General features: G+C 35.1%; 1 protein-coding gene across 1 annotated transcript in view; it reads left to right on the forward strand.

The window, feature by feature from the left end:
• The window catches only part of VWF (von Willebrand factor), a 125,018-nt gene that overhangs the window by 71,011 nt on the left and 33,618 nt on the right, over positions 1 to 20,389 (forward strand). The window contains exons 31-37 of the mRNA XM_026033247.1: positions 5,678 to 5,821; positions 6,855 to 7,019; positions 9,334 to 9,377; positions 13,148 to 13,325; positions 15,087 to 15,307; positions 16,310 to 16,502; positions 18,000 to 18,341. Coding sequence (XP_025889032.1) covers positions 5,678 to 5,821; positions 6,855 to 7,019; positions 9,334 to 9,377; positions 13,148 to 13,325; positions 15,087 to 15,307; positions 16,310 to 16,502; positions 18,000 to 18,341 — 1,287 coding nt within the window. The remainder of the gene's footprint in view (positions 1 to 5,677; positions 5,822 to 6,854; positions 7,020 to 9,333; positions 9,378 to 13,147; positions 13,326 to 15,086; positions 15,308 to 16,309; positions 16,503 to 17,999; positions 18,342 to 20,389) is intronic.

Here is a 20,389-nt window from a genome sequence, read left to right on the forward strand (position 1 = left end):
CTCCTCTCCTCCTCCTCTTCTCTCCTCCTCTCCTTCTCCTCTCCTCCCCTCATTTTCTTTTTATGTTTGACAAGGGTTATCAGTTGAATTTGCTTCTGAGGGGACATCAAAACCACTCAGTGATAAGAGACGAGAAGGATATATGATCTGTAGGGGCAGAAAAAAAAAAAAGGAATAGAGCTTGAGGCCTCATGCTCTGCTCCCTTCAATGCTCATAAGCTGTTGGACTGATAAATCCGTAATGTTAAAAATTCTAACTATTGAGTGAACTGCTTAAAGCATTCATTTTTGGAGTATTTCTTCATAGCTATTTTGTTTTAAAATTAATCATCTGCTAAATTCAGTTAAAAAAAAATAATGTATGTTTCTGATTAGACAAGTTCTTGGTTGAATACATGTGATCTGGACTTTCCATAAGCTTCCTACCCAGTGACATTTCTATACCTTTTCACGTACTGAGGATATATATCTTTTTGCTTCTTTCTCTGTCATCTTTCGATAGACATAGACCCTTGTAGTGCTTTGCCTATTGGTTTGAGTTGTTGCAGAAAGGTTTGCAAAACTACTGAGGCCATTTAAGACAATGATGCACAAGAACTCTGCAGAAAACTTTTCTTGGCTTAACTCCTCTGTCTCTTACAACTCCACAGAACTTCATGGATTTTACATCTTACTCTTTGTTTCAAACATAATTAAAGAAAATCATTGCAAAAATAGTTTTGTATTGTTCCAAAGTTGTTTTCAGTCATTTCTGGCTGAAATGTCTACTTCCCCTGAGGTACCTACAAAACTACCAAATGCTTATTTGTTGGCTTATTTGCCCCAGATGGTCTTTGTAGAATGATTTATTTTTCTTTTATTTAGTTCTTGGACCTATTTCCAAAATTTTTAGGGTATTTTGTGATCTTCCAGTTCATTCCATAATGTTCACAATTGCTCCCAATCTAATATCTGTGATTCAGATTGGCATGCTTTTTTATATACTTTTTTTTTTCTTTATCCAATCATTAATGAAATTATTCCATAAGACATAATCTAGAGATTTCCCCCTAGATTCCCATTAAACCCCAACCCTACTCAGAATACTGTCTCTTAAATGTTGCTTAAGGCCATTTAATCAGCTTTCCTTTCATTCAGAAACTTCTGTGTCAGACATTCGGAACTACTAACTAAGAATTTGACTGTGAGCTTGAATGTGTATCAAATGGTGTTGTCCCCCTTGCCAAAAATCCAGCTATTTAGCCTTTATTGAGTCATATAGTTCAAGACAACCAGAAGAAAGTTCTTTAAAAGCCTTTTTTGAGTGTCAGAAGTTAGCCACCAATTAGTCGTAATCTTAGATGAGAAGATTGTGCAGTGATGCCTTCACTTCTGTGCTGTCTAATTACTTCTTTCTTTTATAGGTTATCTTCTGTTGCTTGCTTTAATGATCTTTCCTTTCATTACTTTTGTTTTGTAGTCTGTGATGTATTCAAGAATGTGTCAATTATGAGTATTGAAAGATGAGAGAAGGTGCTGTGCCATAGTGGTAGCCCCTGGAGTGGCTAACCTGTTTTTTCTAAAGGGACTCACATAGAATTTTTTCTCTCTCAGATATGCCAAATGAGTAACACTCAAATCATACAGACTGAGATGAATTTGGGAACTTGTTGGAAGACAAGATTTTTATTCTATTACCTAGATATATGTTTAGAGGGTAAAATTCGGTCTGTAAGTGTATGGGAAATTAATCTTGTGCATTATGCTTGTCAGGATCAGAGCAGGAACAATGTGTTAGTAGACAATAAGGGAAAATGGGGACAAGTAGTCAGGCACAAGCAACAGGACATGTATTCTGTTTATATCTGCCAAGGGTACTACTTTTTGAATTTTCATCACGTTCGCTGCATTTGGGCACAGAGTTTCTATTATGTGTTCCACTGTTGGAACTGTTACTCTCCCACATATGATGAAGGCTTTTGGCTTTGAGACTTCTCTCTCCATTTCTCGGGACTTGTATGCCTAATGTCTAAAATACGTGAAAATATGGAAATCATTATGCTTTCAAAGCTCGCTTTGACTTTTTGACTTTTTGTTTGTTTGTTTGTTTGTTTGTTTTTGGTTTGGTTTGTTTTGATAGAATTTGTATGATTAAGAAACAGAAATCATTTGTAACAGTAGAACACTGGATTGACATCATTTACCCCTATGTTGCATATGTAGGAACTGTTAGTTTGGGTTTAGGATCAAATCTACACTTACAGAAATCCCTCCCAAATGTGTAATCCTTAAAGTCCATATCAAACATCCCATTCACTTCACTGGGGCTTAGGTGATACACCTTGTCAATGCTAAAAAATTATTTTGTAGCCCCTAGTATATATCTCTAAAGGAAAACATGTTTTGTTTTGTTGCTTTGTAGAGCAGAAGTATGGATATTTTCTTGTAATATTTGAATTTTCTCTAGGGCCAATCGCTGAAGTAAATAGTGGGTAGTGTGGTCCCATATGGCCAAACTAACACTGCAGAAGGAGTTGAACTCTGCCCCCTTCACCTGATGGCTGTATACTTCTATCCTTCCACTGGAAGTGACATGTACTGCACCTTCAGTGAGCTAATGTAAGGGCCAAAATGTCTGAAAACTACTTATTCTTCTAGAACTGTCATTTTTCAGACATGGTGTGTTTCCTGAGCAACTAGCCATTAGGTTAGGTGAGCAATGGTGTTGACTGAAGGGAAAGAAAGGGCACACCTGGCTGATGTGCCTTAAGGCAGATGCTTACTGTGACCCATGCAAATAGAAACACATTTGCAACATGTGCAGACATGCTAGAGCAAGATCTAGTGGTGCCAGCCCAAGCGCTTTCCACTGATGGAACGCATAAGACTCAAGATGGGTTTATAACGGCTGTCCTTAAAGTCTATGTAGCTTAGACTTGATCATTTAAAGCTAGTTTATTTAAGTCCAAGATGCTGCTGCATTCTCTTCTGCTGATCTTGACTTGAGCCTTGCGCCTTGTGATGGTTCTTTTAGTGTAAAACTTTAAATCTTTCTTGGCATAAAAATATTCACATACTGCTATGTTGCATCTATTAACAAAAGAATGTTCAAAACCTATCAGTGGCCCAGGCTGGTTTATTCCTAGTGACTATTCTTTTTCACAGCCTCTGAGTGGTATGTTATCACCCTCCTGGCTGGATGTAGAAAGAAACAGTTGGAAGTGACATCTTTCAACTTGAGACTGTAATTTTCTGAATCTCTCTAACAGAGCCACAAATATCCATTTGATCATGTCTTCAGACATTTGGCTCTTTTCTCTTCAGCTAGTTCCAAATTAAGCGGAGAACCCCCAAAATTTTCTAGTACACTGAAATCAATTTTCCATGCATTAAACTGAGTTTCTGTCTTCATAATTACCAAACTATTTTTTGAAATAGTTCCTAGTTCTATTACAATGGAATTTGATTTCTTTATTACAAACAATAAACATATTGGATTCACCATTTACCAGTTTATAGATAAGTAAAGATGTTTCTGCAAATTTGCAGATTTAGGAAGAAAGAACAATGGAGTCTGTGCAGTTGGTGACTCCACAAGCCACACAAAAATCTTGAGAAATCATTAAAAAAACAAAAAGACAAGTGCTGAAATTCTGAATAGTTTTCACAAAATAATGAAAAATGATTTGAGATTCTTACTGCGTGAAGGTTTGACCTAAAATAGTGAAAAAAAAAAATAAATTTCTTAGCAATTATTTATTGGACAAAAGGGAAATGAGTCAATCTTCTGACATAGTGACCATTCTGGAGGAATCTCAGGGAGTAAAATAATCATATTAATTTTGTGAGTTTTGTTGCATCCTTTAGTTATATATCAGATACATTATAATTCCACACCTAAAATCTATATGTATGGACATACAGATTAACTGCTGGAAAGTAGAAGCATTTTTAGTTGTCATTATGAAACAACATTAATAGCATGTGAATTAATACTTCAAATTTGTTAATTTTGGGAGGTTAAGAATGGTAATTAGTGAAACAGAATCACTGTCAATCAACCAATTTTGACATTTTAAGTTAGAAAGTTATGCTTTAAGTAGAAAAGCATTTACAATTTTGAATTTTTCAATGTACAGAAATTCTTAAATATTTTCATTGAAACAACATTGAAACAACATTGAAAAGTTGGTTGTAATGTGGCAAGAGAGAAGAGATTCATTCCATTTTTATTTTATACATTGTTATACACTTTTTTTTTTCTGTGTTTGTGTGTGGGTTTTTTTCTTCATTGGAAAAATGGAAATGCTTCCAAACAGCATTTTGATTCAACAAAAATGTATATTTGAAAATTATAACTTGGAAAATTTTATGACACTTCCTAGACAGGAGCTTTCCAGTGAATGTAGATGGAGACTTACAGAAGGGGAAGCCAGTAGAAATTTTATTCTGAACTATGTTCTTTTAAGTGATAAATTATTGCTCCAGGTTTAATTTCTTCAGATAAATTCTGCAGAATACTCAGCTACTGTTAGGTTGTCAATAATCAGTATGCTGAGTGAACTTTCTGGCAGGGATCCTTTCTTGAAGTAGCTTGAGAAAAGGAGCTCTGCTGCTAGTGAAAATCAGTGGGTGGCATGATGGAAGAGGACATAAAGTATAAAGTGTGTGAAGCTGTTCTGGTGGTTTGCTGGTGAATTTTCTACAATGTGACTTCCACTATTTTACAAGCATGTTTGTTATTCAAAATTATTCAGTGAATTTCTTAGTCAAATGCATTCCTGCTGAGAAGTACTTGCAGATTACTCAGAGGAGCTATTCTTTCAGATATATATTATTCACAGTCCACTGTTTGCCCTAAAAATCACATTAGTCACACAGTATCATTTCTACTTCCTGAGCTAATAACTTCCAAACCCAAAGCATTTTTTAAGAAAGCGACGTGTGCTCATTCCCTGTATAAATAGTTGCGCAAAAATGTATCTAAGCACGAGTACTTAAAACATGTTATCTTGGTCATTATTCTGAAAAAAGATTTGCCTGAGTGGTTACTGACGTAAATAAAAGGGCAACGGCTACCCATTTAAACTAGTTGGTGATCAGGGTTAAGGTAATTTTTATTTTTTATTTTTTAGGTTTACACAGTTATAATACGTGTTATTCTATATTTCAGGATTGCTGGTAATAGGCATGCACAACAGAAGCTTACAAAGTTAGAGAAGGACCGGATCTCTGGATTTGAGCAATTTACATGTACAGTTGAGTGGGTTTTAGGTGGTAGAGCATTTGCTAACTAGAATTAGCCACTGGATGTCACTGTTGTTCCAAAAGTTAGAAATATGTATCTGGTTGACACTTGGTACATTTTCTCTTTTTGTGTGATGCAGTGGGAATACTTCCAGAAAAGGTATTCTCTAAAGCAAGATATATGAAATTATTCACACCATTAAAAAAAAAGTGGTAAAATTTCTGTTATTTCAGAGGAAGGTCTTCCATAGGTTGGGAGCTATTAATAGAACCAATAGGTTCTTAATATCCTTCATGTGATAGTAATAAACCAGACATTGGAAGGGCTTTCAAAAAAGTATTTTCCCATAGAGTATACAAACATACCATACAACATGAAATAAACTTGAGTTTTATATCATTTTATGTATTTTCTATCATGTCTTTTATTTGTCTTTTTGCTTCTTCCCAGGAAAAGCCATTGATTTTGTAGTTCAGAATGCTGTGTTGGAATCCCATGGAGGGCGACCCAATGCATCAAAGGTAGCAATAATCATCATATCAGAGAAATCAGAAGACACTGTGGAGACTGCGGCACTTTATGCAAGAATGAATAGTAAATTTAATTTCACTGTTACTATTTTTACACAGAATTATCATTTTTAAAATAATGCATTACAGTACAGGATGCAAAACTGAGACATCGTTATGTTTTGATAAGTTCCCTGCTATCGCCCATGTGTTTAATGGTAATGGTAAGCAATGGTAATAGTAAGAAATAGCCCTGAACAAAACCTGCCTGTTGACGATGCCTTTGAATTATAGCCAAGTTCAGGATCAACATGTTTAAGTTGAAGACCTTCCACAGGATTCACAAATTTGTAGCATCTCATTTTTCCAGTCTCAATGGATAAATAAGAATGACAGAAATGTGATTTAATGTTCTAATGATTTTATGATTCGATGATTTAATATTGTAAACACTATTACAGTGCATAAAATCTTAAAAGGATCAAAAGTATCGTGAGGAGGTGCTGATGACATTCAACTCTGATGTATTCAAGAATGTAGTGTTGATGTGTACTGCATGATGTTTTCATAAGTTTTCTGGCTGTAATCTCCTCTCTTAGTTTTTCACATTCCTGGTTCCTGAGGAGAAAACTTCAGTGTACAACTGAGGAACAGAGGCTGCCATTATAGATTACTTTGAGAGGTATTGAATAAAGCATGGCCTAAATAGTAAACAATATTTTTAAATGAAATAGCTTGAAAGTAACCCAGTTACCATATCATGTAGACATTTTTTCATTGCCTTAAAAAAAGCAAAGTGATGTTTGTGTCATGAAGCATTCTGATGCTATTATTGGACCTTGCGTGATACTATTGTGATTGAGATTGATAGAACTCATCTTAACGCTGCAATCAGCACATAACCATTTCTGCTCTGAGTTGCCTTTAGCTTATAAGATAGGAGTGATGCAAAGAATACATGAAAATTGATTTTCAAAAGAAGCGTTTCCCAATTCTATTTTAATCTGAGGATAAAACAAACAAACAAAAAGCAATACAAAACAAAGCAAAACAAAACCAGAAAGACTCTGCTTCTATGTCTTAGCAATTTAAGCTTTTTTCTCTTTTTTTTTTTCTAGGGGTATCCTTGTTTCCTATTGGAGTTGGAGACAGATATGATGAAGAACAACTCAGGACTTTGACTGGGTCATCTGCTGCTAACAGAATCATTAAGCTTCGTAATTTTGAGGACTTAACCAAAATGGTCACATTGAATGGTGAATTTATCAATAAACTGTGCATAGGTAAGTCCAGTATAGTTGTAGCTTCATAACTGGAGGTTAAACAAAAAAATATGTAACTATACTAAGGCAGTACATTGGAATGTTTATTCCCCTGATGATTAACATAATTTTAATTAATTTCAGGCAACAGTCCAATGATATTGCTTATGTTCAGAAGTCTGCCCAATCTGTAAGACAGTGTTTCACTGGCATGCATCATGAATACTAATCCAGACCAGTATTTATAGGTGTAAAACTGAACTTGAGATTTTTCTGCATATAGCTAACAGCTATTCTAATACACTAACTTTCAGCAGGATCTTAAAAAATGCTTAGACTTGCAATTCCAAGAAATATCATTTAATTAATATTAAGGGTTAATCAGTAACTGGAGGACATCAGAAAAGCTCAAATATCATGAATGAATAGTGCATGCTATAAAATGTTTAAAGTTATTTGTAAGTAAGGATTTCAAATGATATATTTTTCTGCACGGATCTATGCATTGTTATGTGTACATCTATAAGGAAATCAGCCAAGTGGCAAGGAAACAAAGAATAACAAAAACAAACAAACAAACAAACAAACAAACAAAAAAAACTGTTTCCAGGAAAATGAATACTATGGGTGAAAAAAAGTCTGTGTACATTAAATATTCACTCACTTGTATGTAACACTGACTACCATCTAAGGAAGCTCGCTTCCACTCTGGCCAAAATTTTATTTCTGTTGTCTCCTTGGTCTGTGTGTTATTACAGATGTTGTTATTATTTCTATTATAAAAGCATCTGTATGTCGACTCTGCAAACCACTATCTCATTGTGTTAGTCCCTGCACAGGTTTTACAGTTTGCTAGTGGTCACTTACATCTCTGTTAAAACAAGCATCTTTTTTTTTGTGGAGCCAAGTACCAATAAGAATGAGGAAGTCAGTGTGCACTCAGTCCAGCTTAGAGATATCCGATTAATCTCCACTGGGATCAATTTTGGCATTTGAAAATCTCTGCAGAGCTTCACACAGCTGCCATTTTCTAGATTTAAACAGCTGCCATTTTCTTTCTTAAAAATAAGCTTTTAAAGATATATTTCCTCTCCTCACATTATAAAATACTGGATTTTCTTACCCTAAATTATATTGATCCAAGATAGTTTCTTGTTAGAGTCTGTGCTATAATCCGTTGCTGCTAGAGGTGGACGCTCTATGTTGTTAAAAAGGCCATATCCAGCTTTTCCAACAGGATAAACTGTATACTCAAAAAGATGAACCGTGTCTTATATTAGACACCTAAACCTGAAAACATTTTCTCTCCTTTTTGCTAATGATAAATCTTGATGTGGACTGGGAAACTATTTTTTATTTTTCTTTATTTTTTCTCTTGTTTTAACTTTATTGCAATCTGTAAAGCATAATTTTCCCCTCCAGACTCATTTAGTTGGATTTCTTGTATGAAGGGAGTTTAACTTTATAGATGGAAATGTACCAAAACTAATACTATTAAAAAGATTTAAAAGATATTCTTAATGCTTTCAAAATACATTACTTGTCCTGGAAAAGATGAAGTATACAGGGAATATATGCTAGCATAGTTTACTATTGTGTAAAAGGTTTGCTACTCAGTGTTTCAGTTTCCTAGATACATGCTAATCAAATTGCCATACCATACTACTTATATGAAATGACTTTCTTTATCTCTATGAGAGCACAGTGGCCTAGAAACTATGATTTAACCCTGTAAACATCTAAGTGATAAGCAACTGTCCATCATAGTAATGCCTGAATATAACATATCTGAATTTAAACATGAGTTTTCTTGTTGCAGCTACTGACATATTTAAGCTTTCTTAGCAGTTTAAGTATCTTGGAGTTACCGTCTGTATCTGTCTTCTATGTACATCAAAAGGTTTTGTTGTGTAAAACTCTTATGTTATCATTATAATCTTGATTTAGAAGAAGATCCAGAAATAGGGTTGGTCCCTCAGAGAACATACATGCTAAAGCCACCGTCTTCTATTAAATAGCATCTGAACAGAACTGTATGTCAAAACAGTGATCATTGGTATGATCAGCTAGGTGGTGTTCATACGGTGTTTACCTGAGTTATGGAAGTCAGGTAGTGTTAGCAGTAAAAAAATATGGATGCTTTTTGCTTATTCTTGTACACTTTAGACAAATGCCAGTATCCTTTAAGAAGGAATTCTTGTTGTCTAACACAAGAATGCTTCTTGTCATCTAAGCTATGTTTTTAAATAGCATACTTGCATTTTAATTACTATCATTTAATTATTATCACACTGGATATGGAATGTGATGGCCAAAAGATGTCTTTCTTTTTCAGACTCTGTCAGAGAATGCATAGATGAGGATGGGAACATAAAGCAAGTAAGAGTATTTCCTGTGTACTCCTGTATTTCCTGTGACTTTCAACTAGTATGAAATGCTTTGTCTTTTTTAGTTTTTTGAAATCACAGGTCTTAGTATTTGTTTGCAGAAAGCTTATACTAATCCTGAGGAAATACCCTTAAGTGTTAATAAGCTTGTCTAATCCCTTGAAAGGAATGATACAGATATTACAAGTAGTTTGGATCCATCAATACCAGGTGAAATGCCTTGTTTTTGAATTTCTATATGTTTCCTAGTAAGGGCCTGGTCCTAGAAGTTAAAAATTTTACTGTCATTTTTCCATAGAGAAAACTTCACTGTAAGGGAGGATGAAGCTAACCAGGAAATACTGGTGAATTGTCTAGACACAGGACAATGCAAATATTTGTACTAAAGTTGCCTTATTGACCTTGGTCAACCATCCAGATAACATAGGAGTTAAACTTCAACTAGACCGGACACAAAGTATAACCTTTTGTTTTTGAGGCTGCCTACCAATTTAAGAAAAGAAGAAAAACAAAAAAGCAAACTTGAAAGAAACTACAATTCTGTTCTTAACTTCTTAATTAAAAAAAAGAAAGCTAATATGAATGAGATTCGAAATTCATGCTGTTCAATTGAACTTCAAATTAAGATGTGTTTTGCTTTATGTACTGGTTAAAATCCTTTTTCAAGAAAAGGAGTCAGATCCCAATCCATATGAAAATGAAATATCCTTTAAAATAGTTGGTAGCTTGCTAGGGGATTCTTTTATTGCTTTTTCTTTCATCCAGAAAAAAATGGTAACTGGAAGACACTGCAAAAATGGTAACACATGCATTTTGGAGCAGACTATTCAGTATCTTATGATGCCTACAAAGAGAAACAGTTATGTCTCTAGGATAAATATCAAAATCCTTATTTTCTAAGCTGGCTCTTGGGTAATAGTGTGTCATTATTAGCTTCTTGCCCTTTTCCAGCAGAGTTTACAAATCCATAGCAGTGAAAAATAAGGATCCTTTCCTAACTCAGGAAATACTGGCTGTTGCATCAGATCTATAATATTTTCAGGCATTATTTGGAGTTAGTGCAGAAGAGACAGTTTTCCCAGTGGGCTGTCTGTCATGCACCTGGAATCTGTGGGAAGTGATGTCTAGAGCTGCTGACCTCTTGCAGTTTTCAAGGGAGTCAGAGTTCTCAGAACTTAAAATCTGAGTCCAAATATGATCTAATATCAGAAGTGATAGGACTCATTGCATGTTTTTATTATTATCTCCACTCTGGAAATGATTGTTAAAAAAAAAATCTGATTAAGGTCACTCTTAGTAGCATAGAAATAGAAGATGGTGTATGCTAGGTCAGATCAAAACATCCATCCAACCCACTGTTGAGGGTTGTAAGAACTCCAGAACTTGCCTGCCTAGCCTTTTTTGCTTTGAGACTCCCACAGGTGGTGTCTTCTTGTATTTAACACTTCTAGAGAATTTTCTCTTCCATGAATTTGTTCAGTCATCCCTTGAATCCATGCAAAATTTTAGCCCAAATGATATACTATTCCAAGAGTTCCATAGCTCTGTATAAAGGTTGAATAAAGGAAATATTTTATGTAGTTTGAATTTGCCAAATACTAGAAAATGAGTATGGTTAGTGAAAATTATTTTAATGTAGTTAATTCTGAGCAGTAGCTAATTAGCAGCAGTTAATTCTTGGCAGTGATGCTTCCATGCTTTTCAACAAACATAAAAGCAATCATAGCTGTACAGATCATTATGAAGTGCTACCATTATAAGATATCACTGAATATGTATACTTTCCTTAATATACTTTCCTTTCTCCATAATGCCTTATGCATTTCTGGTCTTTGAAGGAAAAATCATGCTCCAAAACTATCAGCCACAGTAACAGAACATTTCTAGCATTGTTCACCACCTGACTTAAAGAGAAAAAAACCATGACTAAGTTCAAGGCTGACAGTTGATGAATTCAGTCAATATATATTTGTTGTAATCAGTGGTAACAGAAAGAGTGTGTAAGTCTGGGTCAATAGATGCAGCACTCCCTCAGAGAGGAAGTCTGAGTCTTCCTCTGGTGTGCTGGCAGGCTCATCTGTTTCAGCTGACTTATTCTTTGCTGTTTAGAAACCTCTGCTTTTTCTTTTCTTTCTGTCCTGTTTTCACCCCTGTGATTTCATATCAATTGGAAGTTAGGCTTTCTTTGTCTTCAGAGTCCCTATGTTTTTCTCCTCACCAGAAATCTTGGCTTTGTTTAGATATTTCAATTGACAGTTTTGTTTTAATGCGTTATGCTTTGCTTTTCTCATCCAGCTCTTAGATATTTTCCAATGGATTTCCTATAAAGGAGTGAAGTAAAAATAATTAAGTATGCATGGAAACAGTGTATATGAGCCCTCACAATTTCTTCACTGTCAGTGTGTTGTAGGCAAGAAAAATTTAATTGAAAAAGCACTCAATTTCTTACTTTTTTCCACACTTGAAATTTCTCACATGACTTTTTCTCCACTTCTGTGAGGCTCACAATCCTGAAAAATATTAGGCCACTTTCAAGGCAATCTCCCTTCAAAATACCAAAGCATACAAAGAATGCCCAATATATTTGCTCATATTTAGTGTATGATTGCAAATTTAGCAGTTCTTTTTTAGAACTCCTGGTATTCTTGTAGTTAAGAGTGGCAGAACAGTACTTTTACATCATTGTTCCTGATCTTCATATTAGTGCCAAGAACAGACCATAAATTGCACTGTCTACCTAAGTATTTTGCCACTTTGTCTGTTTTGTGGGAACTACAGATAGGCTGAGGGGCAGAGCTTGGACATAACCTTTCTTGCAGGAAATGTCCTTTCTTCCTCACCCACTTCTACGTGTGAATTAGAATGATCCAATGCATAGAACCATTGTCTTCCTTGTTAGAAATTGTCTTCATTGTTTCTGTTCTCACCTCTGTAGCTATGGATCCAGAAAGGGCAATTTCCTCCATTTTCAGCTTGATATTCTTGGCAATATAGACCTAAAGGAGGAACACTCTAATTGAAATTTACTGAGTCTATTTATGGGCATTTGAGATTTGTAGGACTAGGGCCAGAGAACACTTTTTTTTTTTTTTTTTTTTTTTTTTTTTTGGTTTTTTATAAGAACATTGGGTTTATCTAATGACCTGAATCCAGCAAAGGAACAATTCACATTCAAAAAAGAATAAAGCCTTTAAAAGTTTAGGGGATGCAGATAAAATAACTAGAGGACTCCGCTCCTTACTAGTTTGGACAAAATCCTGTTATGTCCTACTGTGCCATGACCATCTGTGCTCAGAGGGCTTTCTAAAATAATTCTACAGTTTATGGAAATTAAAGGCTTTGACATTTAAAGAGAAGCTAAAGGGAATTCTTTATTGACTATGCCATCCATGCTGCAGAGTGACTAAGCTAACAATAGATTGAATACCAGATATTTCTTTCTGTTGTAAAAAAATATCTACTATTCTAGACTATTATCTTTTGCTTGGAATTTTGGGATCTATTTCTTGCAGTAATTGCTACATTTAACTTTCTCATGCTCATAAATTCTGTCATGCCTTGCATGCTATTATTTATCTTTAATTTTCCAAGACTAATTTAGGAAGCACCGCTGTCATTGTCATGTCAGTAGCTAGCTGTAGATTATAGAGTACAGTGTGGTAGCAACCAAGGGTTTTTGTTTCTGCTGCATTCTTTTTTCTTTTTCTTTCTTTTCTTTTCTTTTTTTTTTTTTTTGTTAAATATCTACATCTCCTTATCCAGCCTGGTGACAAATGGACGTTATCAGATCGGTGCCATACGGTGACGTGCTTTCCAGGTGATTACACAGTTCTGGAGAGCCACCAGATTAATTGTGAGAAGCTGCCAAAACCTGTGTGTCACAGCAATCTCCCTGCTGTTAAGGTTGAAGAAACGTGTGGCTGCCGATGGATGTGCCCTTGTGAGTAATTTTGTTTGCATGCATATTCCCTCTCTTCATCATTTAGAATATTTGTCAGAAACAAAGTGCTGAATAGAACACAGAACTGGCAAATCATTGAAAAAATCAAGGGTGATTGAAGTGGCATGAATTGAACACTGTACACCAACTGAACAAATCCTCTCTTGAATGAAAATCAGACGATGCCTGAGTGTGTAATATAATTGCAAATTCAGGGCCATTACAAGCTTATTTTTCATTTTATAATAGATGCAATACTTTATCAGAGAATCTCATATGCACTTTCCAAAGCTGTCTGAACTGGAGAATGAAGTGTATAATAGAAATTTATCTGAGCAAGCTATAAGCTACTGATGTAATCTTTAAGGTTTGATCTGACCTCAATCAAAGAAATGTAATAGAGGAATAGTGACAACAGAAAAACAAAACAGCTACTCCCTGTTTCCATAAGCCTTTCCACTGTGTATATGAGCAGAGATGGCGAATATTGCATGATTCATACTTTGGCTGATTTGATATGGACAAAAATTAGGTGCACCCACTTGCATTCACAGAGTTGCAGGACTCAACCTGGTGACTGAGTCCAAAAGCTCAACTCCTGAAAGTTTTAAGTACTGTAGCAGTAGAAGAAAGAGCCTTTCTACAGCTCAATTGTGTATGCTATTCCTGCTAAAATATACAAAAATTTGAAAAAAATGGAACCTTAGGTGTTATTTTCAGTAGTGTTTAAATTCTCTTCATGGCTCTTTGGCTGTTGATGAAGCTTAGAAGAATGAACTGTCCAGTATGCTTCTGAAAATTGATTTATATCAAAAGTCATGTGATCACTTTTAAAAGCAAATTAAACCATAAAAATGTTCTCTCTAATGTATAATCTTAATTTAAAATGTCCTCTTCGGAACTGGATATTTTAAGAATAATTTCTGCAAGAGGCAATGCAGTGACTGAAATATTGAAACTAGCTGCAGAGATTTTGATTTACTAGACATACAGAATTTTCACACAACCTTTAGCATGTCTTAAAAGCACACTTATTCATCCAGACTCTTTATAAGCAGCATTTCTGTTTTGATATAAATATTCCATAATTTTATGAGGATCTGATTTGAATTATTTTCATTATTTTGTAGTGCTTTAAAAGATTCATCTACCCATAAAAAATGCATTTGTAATATTTTTCTCCACCCTAAAGATATTGATAGAAACATGAAGGCATCGTTTTGGTATTATAATCATATTTCCATAAAAAAATTCTTAAAAGGACAAAATGAATATTGCTCCATGTAACATTAGTCATTGACATGAGAGAAACTTTATTTGTCTTGAGATTGCTGCAGCTTAAAATGAGCTAATATATGTTTGGCTCTGTATGAATTTAATGAGGCATGATAAACCAAGCTTGTATCATGTTTTTCTCTGAAAAAGAGTCAATCAAAAATTTTTTTCATGATGCTGATATGAAACTGACCAAGAATCTCTCTAGGTGTCTATGAGCTTCGAGCTAAATGATCCTCTAAAAATTATCCAAACGTTTTGTAATACTAATTTCTCCTGAAAAAAAAATTCAAAAATAAATAAAATATTTATGTGGTTATTTACCAAAGGTTCTTTTCAATGATATGTTGCAGAATTTGCAATTCTTTAATTTCCTAGCCTACAAAATAAATGAATTCCATATGTCCGTAACAATTATAAAGAAATAGTCTAATAAGGACAAAAATAAATGCTTACAATGCTTTGTTTCTTTTTATTGGCTTGCAGGTATCTGCATGGGAAGTTCATCTCGACATATTGTCACTTTTGATGGGCTGAATTTTAAGCTGACTGGCAACTGTTCATATACCTTGTTTCAAGATGTACAACATGATATCAAAGTTCTCCTTCACGAAGGACCTTGCAGGGCAACACCAAAGATGAACTGCATGGACTCTATTGAAGTGAAACATCGTGGTGTGTCCATTCAGCTCTTTAGTGACATGGTAGTAAGTAGAACAAAATGAACTATCTGTATGTTGTTGTGAGGACAGACTTATTCTGTGTCTTTTTTTTTTTTTTTTTTAGTTTTTCTTTTTTTTTTTTTTTTTCCACTCCCAATTTTTGCTTCCCTTGCAGCTTATTCTTAGGCTTCTAAACATGCTTCTTCAATTTCATTATACAAGCTACGCTTACATAATGAGACAGGCATATTAGTCTTTTTTTTCCCCTTTTGTGCTGGTATGGCAATATGAAGAATGTGGAATTTGGTAATGTCTCCCCAGTGATTCTGCTGGAAAGGCCAAGACTGTAGGCAGAAATATACCACACTGTGCCTCTCCTCTTTGGTAAAACACCTTTTTATGGTAGTATCAATTGATGCATGGGACAGTAGTCTGTATACTTTACAAATCTAAACAAATACAATCTATCTAGAAACTTTGACTAGCTGAAAAGCTAGGATGTGGGTTCTGATTTTGTGTGCAAGAAATTCTTTGAGGATGAACCTTAGTCATGGAAGAAAGACTGGCTTCATATGTGTTTATTTTACAGGTAGAGTACTACTCAGGTCCTACAGGATACCTTTCCAGTCTCTAGATAGTTTAAACATACAGGAATCAACTAGCCTGAAAAGGTGATCTCTTCTGACCCTCGTGTAGCAAAATGGGATAAACTAAAAACCTGGACTTTGTTAAACCCACTGGAGTTTAATGATACTCACTGTCCAACCAGTGTGTTTTAATTTCGTGACATTAGATTAGTCGTCTGTATGGACACAGTGTTTAAAGAATAAAGAAGTTGTTCATATGATACAGAAAATGAACAGTTAGGTAATTCTATAGATTTTTAAGATTCAGCATAAAATTTAAGATTGCAAATTTCTTTTTATGTCTAGATTCAGTCAAATCTTCCAAACACTATGAGATCAAAATGTTATTCAACTTACAGGCTGAATTTATTTTTAAATGTATGTTAGAACTTATGTGATGATCTTACCTTTTTGAAAACAGGTTGCTGTTAATGGTGAAAGAGTTGATATTCCCTATTCTGGCAGTTTCTTTGAGGTCACTGTCTATGGAGCAATAATGCATGAAATAAAGTTCACTCATCTTGGACATAATCTCACGTTTACTCCAAGAAACAATGAATTTATTCTTAAACTTAATCCAAAGAGCTTTTCTTCAGGAACACATGGACTTTGTGGTAAGTTAGTGTTTTTTACAACTTCCTATTTAGGGTTTACATAATATTAAGGTTATTGGTATTTTTGTTATCTTGAACCTGTAAACTCTGTAACTGAACTCATCCCCTGTTCTAGGTCTTTCTACTATGGCTCAGTCAGCATTTTAAGGTGTTTCTAGGGTAATATGCATTTATGAGATGATAGACACATGCTTAGGGTGAAAAGTGAGGGGATTTGTGAGCAGTGCAATAAGTAAGGGAGAGCTTCTTCTACAGTAGCAGACCTCTCTGAGAAATTTACTCAGATAAGAATTGCTATTAATGCCAAAAGTATTATTGTGCTAGCACTGCATTATTGTAGCAATTTTCATTCTGGACCATAGGGCAGTATTTTAGAGATCAAGAATCAAAAAAACTAGTGAAGTGGGAGACACTACCTCAGTACAGATGCTGTGATCTATCCAATCCTTCTCAGGATAGATCTCAGATAGATCTCAGAATTCTTTGAGGCTGAAACCAACAAACAAAAAATCCATTTCATTAGTATTGTTTCAAAAATGTAGAAAAGCTTGGCCTGGACTTTTCATCCATGACTTCAAATGCTTGATGAATGCAGCGGTTTGGGATCCTGGTCACTCAGCAATTTATAGAAAGGGAAATTGAATGGCCCTCTGAATGTCTCCTTTATCTGGCTATAAAAAGAGACAGCGATGAAGCATCTAGCAAAGCTGGTTTTATAGTTTACTTGGATTGATTTATGTCTTTTCCTATTTATATTATTCTTTCAAATTCATTATCTCAAGGATGGCATGGCTCAATTATCATAATAGATTATTCATAATGCAGTTGTGCCCATTACCTGGTAGGCACTTCTAGAAATAGGCAAAGCCACCACCAGATTCTGTCTGTGAGCCTGAGAAATGTAGTAGAACTTAAACTGAATTGCAAACACTATATATAGCAAAAGTTTACACCAAGGTGATCTAACTTTTGCTGATCCTGTACTGGATGATTTTTGACTTGAATTTGGCTTTCAACTGTTTACAGCTAATCCGACAGAATTAACTTTAACAACCTGTTTCTTTTCCTAGATTGCTACTTTTAAATGTTACCTGCAGAGGGGAATACTGCTTCCTCTCATAAGTGTTCTAATATGCAATTAAATAATTAACAGCAAGCAACAAAAGAAAAACAAGACCAGTTTTGAAGACTCACTCTATTTTTCACTCTCTTGTGTTGCCATGATCTCACTGATTCCCATAGCACTGCTATGACTCCAGGAATACAATCCTTTCATGCTTCCTGTAATAAAGAAATAGGAAAAGTGACTCAGGATTTTTATGTCTATGCTGATCATAGCTACAAGGAAGGTTATTCATTCCTCTTCCTCTTGCAGTTCATCAAGCAGCCACAAACAACTTTCTGTGTGTGTGTTTTTTTTTTCAAGGTTTATTTTATCTATCAATTTCAAATTCATCAAATTCAGATGTCTTATTTTCTTTTTATTTAACCTTCTAGGAGTGTGTGACCAGAACCATGCCAATGACTTCATGCTAAGTGATGGCTCTGTTACTCCTGACAGCAGCATATTTATTCGTGAATGGACTGTGAAAGAACCAGGCAAGATCTGTGAAATCAGGAAAGAAGACAGATGTTCTGAACATGCCACTCGCCACTGCAGCATCCTGCTTACTGCTCAGTTTGCAGAATGCCACCAAATAATCTCCCCCAACATGTTCTATGAGGCTTGCCAAGAAAATAGCTGCTATGAAGATGAAGCCTGTGAGATGATAACTTCTTATGCACACATTTGCAGGGCAAATGGGATCTGCATTGACTGGCGAACACCTGAGTTTTGCCGTAAGGATTTTACAGTACCTTAAAATTGATATAGAAATTGTTATATTTCTGTTTATGAAAGAGGTATGATATTTATTCATCAGTACCTTAGAACTTTGTCTCCTTTCAGTCATGTTCCTAAAGAATTGAATAGTTTGGCTTGGAAATCGTAGTGAGTGTCTGGGTGTTGAATGGTGTCTGATAACTTTATGTTATGGAGTCCTATCACTGTTTACAACTTGCCTTGGTAAATCTAGATTTTTGTATGCCATGTAATGAGGCAGAATTTCCAGTTTAATATAAGCTATATTTATAGGTCAGATAATAGGTTTATTATCTGCTGAGTTTCATGTTATGGAAAAGATTAAAATACACAAACTTGCTAGTTATGCATGACTAGAAGGATAACCTAAGAAATACATGCAAAAACTATGCATAGGCAAAGACACGTCCCATTAAACCTTCTGGGGGCGAAGTCTCTACTAAGAGTCTACTCCAGTTCTGCTGTTAATTTGCTTTGGTAAAGACAAATGATCGCCTGTACAAGGCAGACAGGGAAAGTTGGAATAATGGAACTGCTCTGCTTGCTATCTTTGTCACAAGTGCCAATAGCACAAATTAAAACTTTTCTGGATTCTGTATCCTTGTGTATATTTGAGTGGATATCAAGACTTTCTGAATATCATTTCACTACAAACAAGGCCCCAGATTTCACAATATGGAAGGAGAATCAGGGTAATTTTAGCCTTATACTTCCCCATAAAGAATGGGGAAATGGACACTTCCTGCAGTATATTTTCTTTCCAGGGTATACTAGTTACATAGCAGCCTAGAAAAAAAGGTAGCTGTAATTCATATTGCAAATCTGATTGTCCTTCTGATTGTATTTTGCTTGAGTCCTGGAGGTGAAGAGTTTACAGGTGCTCTGAGAAGACAGTGTAGGAAGTTATGAGCCTCACAGATGTTTAGGGCCCGATAGAAAACAATGAGAAGCATGCGAGTGCTAAAATCAGCTGGTGGTTGTTTTGTACATTCATTGTCATGCAAAATCTTGCAGACCTAGTAATATCTGCTCTATCATTATATATTTTTCCTGACAAGCTATTACTATTTTGAGGTATTGCATGCATATGTAAAGATCCTATCCCCCGCCCCCCCAAAAAAGAATATATATATACTTAAGTGAGAGTAAGTAATTCTTGAGATGGTTTATTCTACAACTTCTGTTAGTCTGCCTGTACTGGTGTCTACAGACATTCAGCTATTTGCCCACAGTGTTTTTGGTTTATCGAAGCATATGAAACACATATGGATATAAGTCTTTTCCTTCACAACTTTTTGTAGTGTTTTAGTAGTGGAGTACCTGGTGACCCGGGTATCTCCTGCATCTCCCATCTTCATTTTTTTTTCTCAGTAGTTGTAGTAAATTCTTGTTTCCTTGTTTTCTTTCACTCTTGTTCACATACTCTCTTCATCTCAGAAATGAACCTGTATGATACCACAAAAGCTTTGTACACATATTGATTTTGTTCATGTTTTAAGATCAGACTGAAGGAATTATGGCACAGGAAATGAAGAAGGTGACTGTGCATTTGACCTGAGTCTCCAGTTAATGTCCTGAATAATTCTCCAGGAGATGTTTTTGAGGACAACATTACTGTTGCTGACTAAAACTTCTAAGAAACAACATGGTCTCTTTAGAATATAGTACTGACGAACAGAGGGAGAATATTGCCTGCTATTTTCCAAATTGAGTACTTCAGATGGACTTTGCAAATTGTAATGTCCAGGTAGGGTGTCAGTGTTTCAGAGTGCCCAGTTTAACACTAGTTTCCAAAAAATATGATTAGTGTCTTAATGCTAGCTTTGTCTTCCTCCTTCAAGCAGGTGCACGTGTGCAACTATCAAACCATAAAATTGCCAGTTACAGAGACATTTTACAGGACTCACGAATGACTCAATAGGCTGCATAGCTTAATTCTACCACTGCATGTTTAAAAATGATGGCATCATTTTAAATGATTTTCCTTCATTCTCTCTCTCCCAGCTCCTGGGACTTCATACAATTT

Source organism: Nothoprocta perdicaria, unplaced genomic scaffold, assembly GCF_003342845.1.
Source record: "Nothoprocta perdicaria isolate Ctin4 unplaced genomic scaffold, notPer1 scaffold_126, whole genome shotgun sequence".
Taxonomy (NCBI): Eukaryota; Metazoa; Chordata; class Aves; order Tinamiformes; family Tinamidae; genus Nothoprocta; species Nothoprocta perdicaria.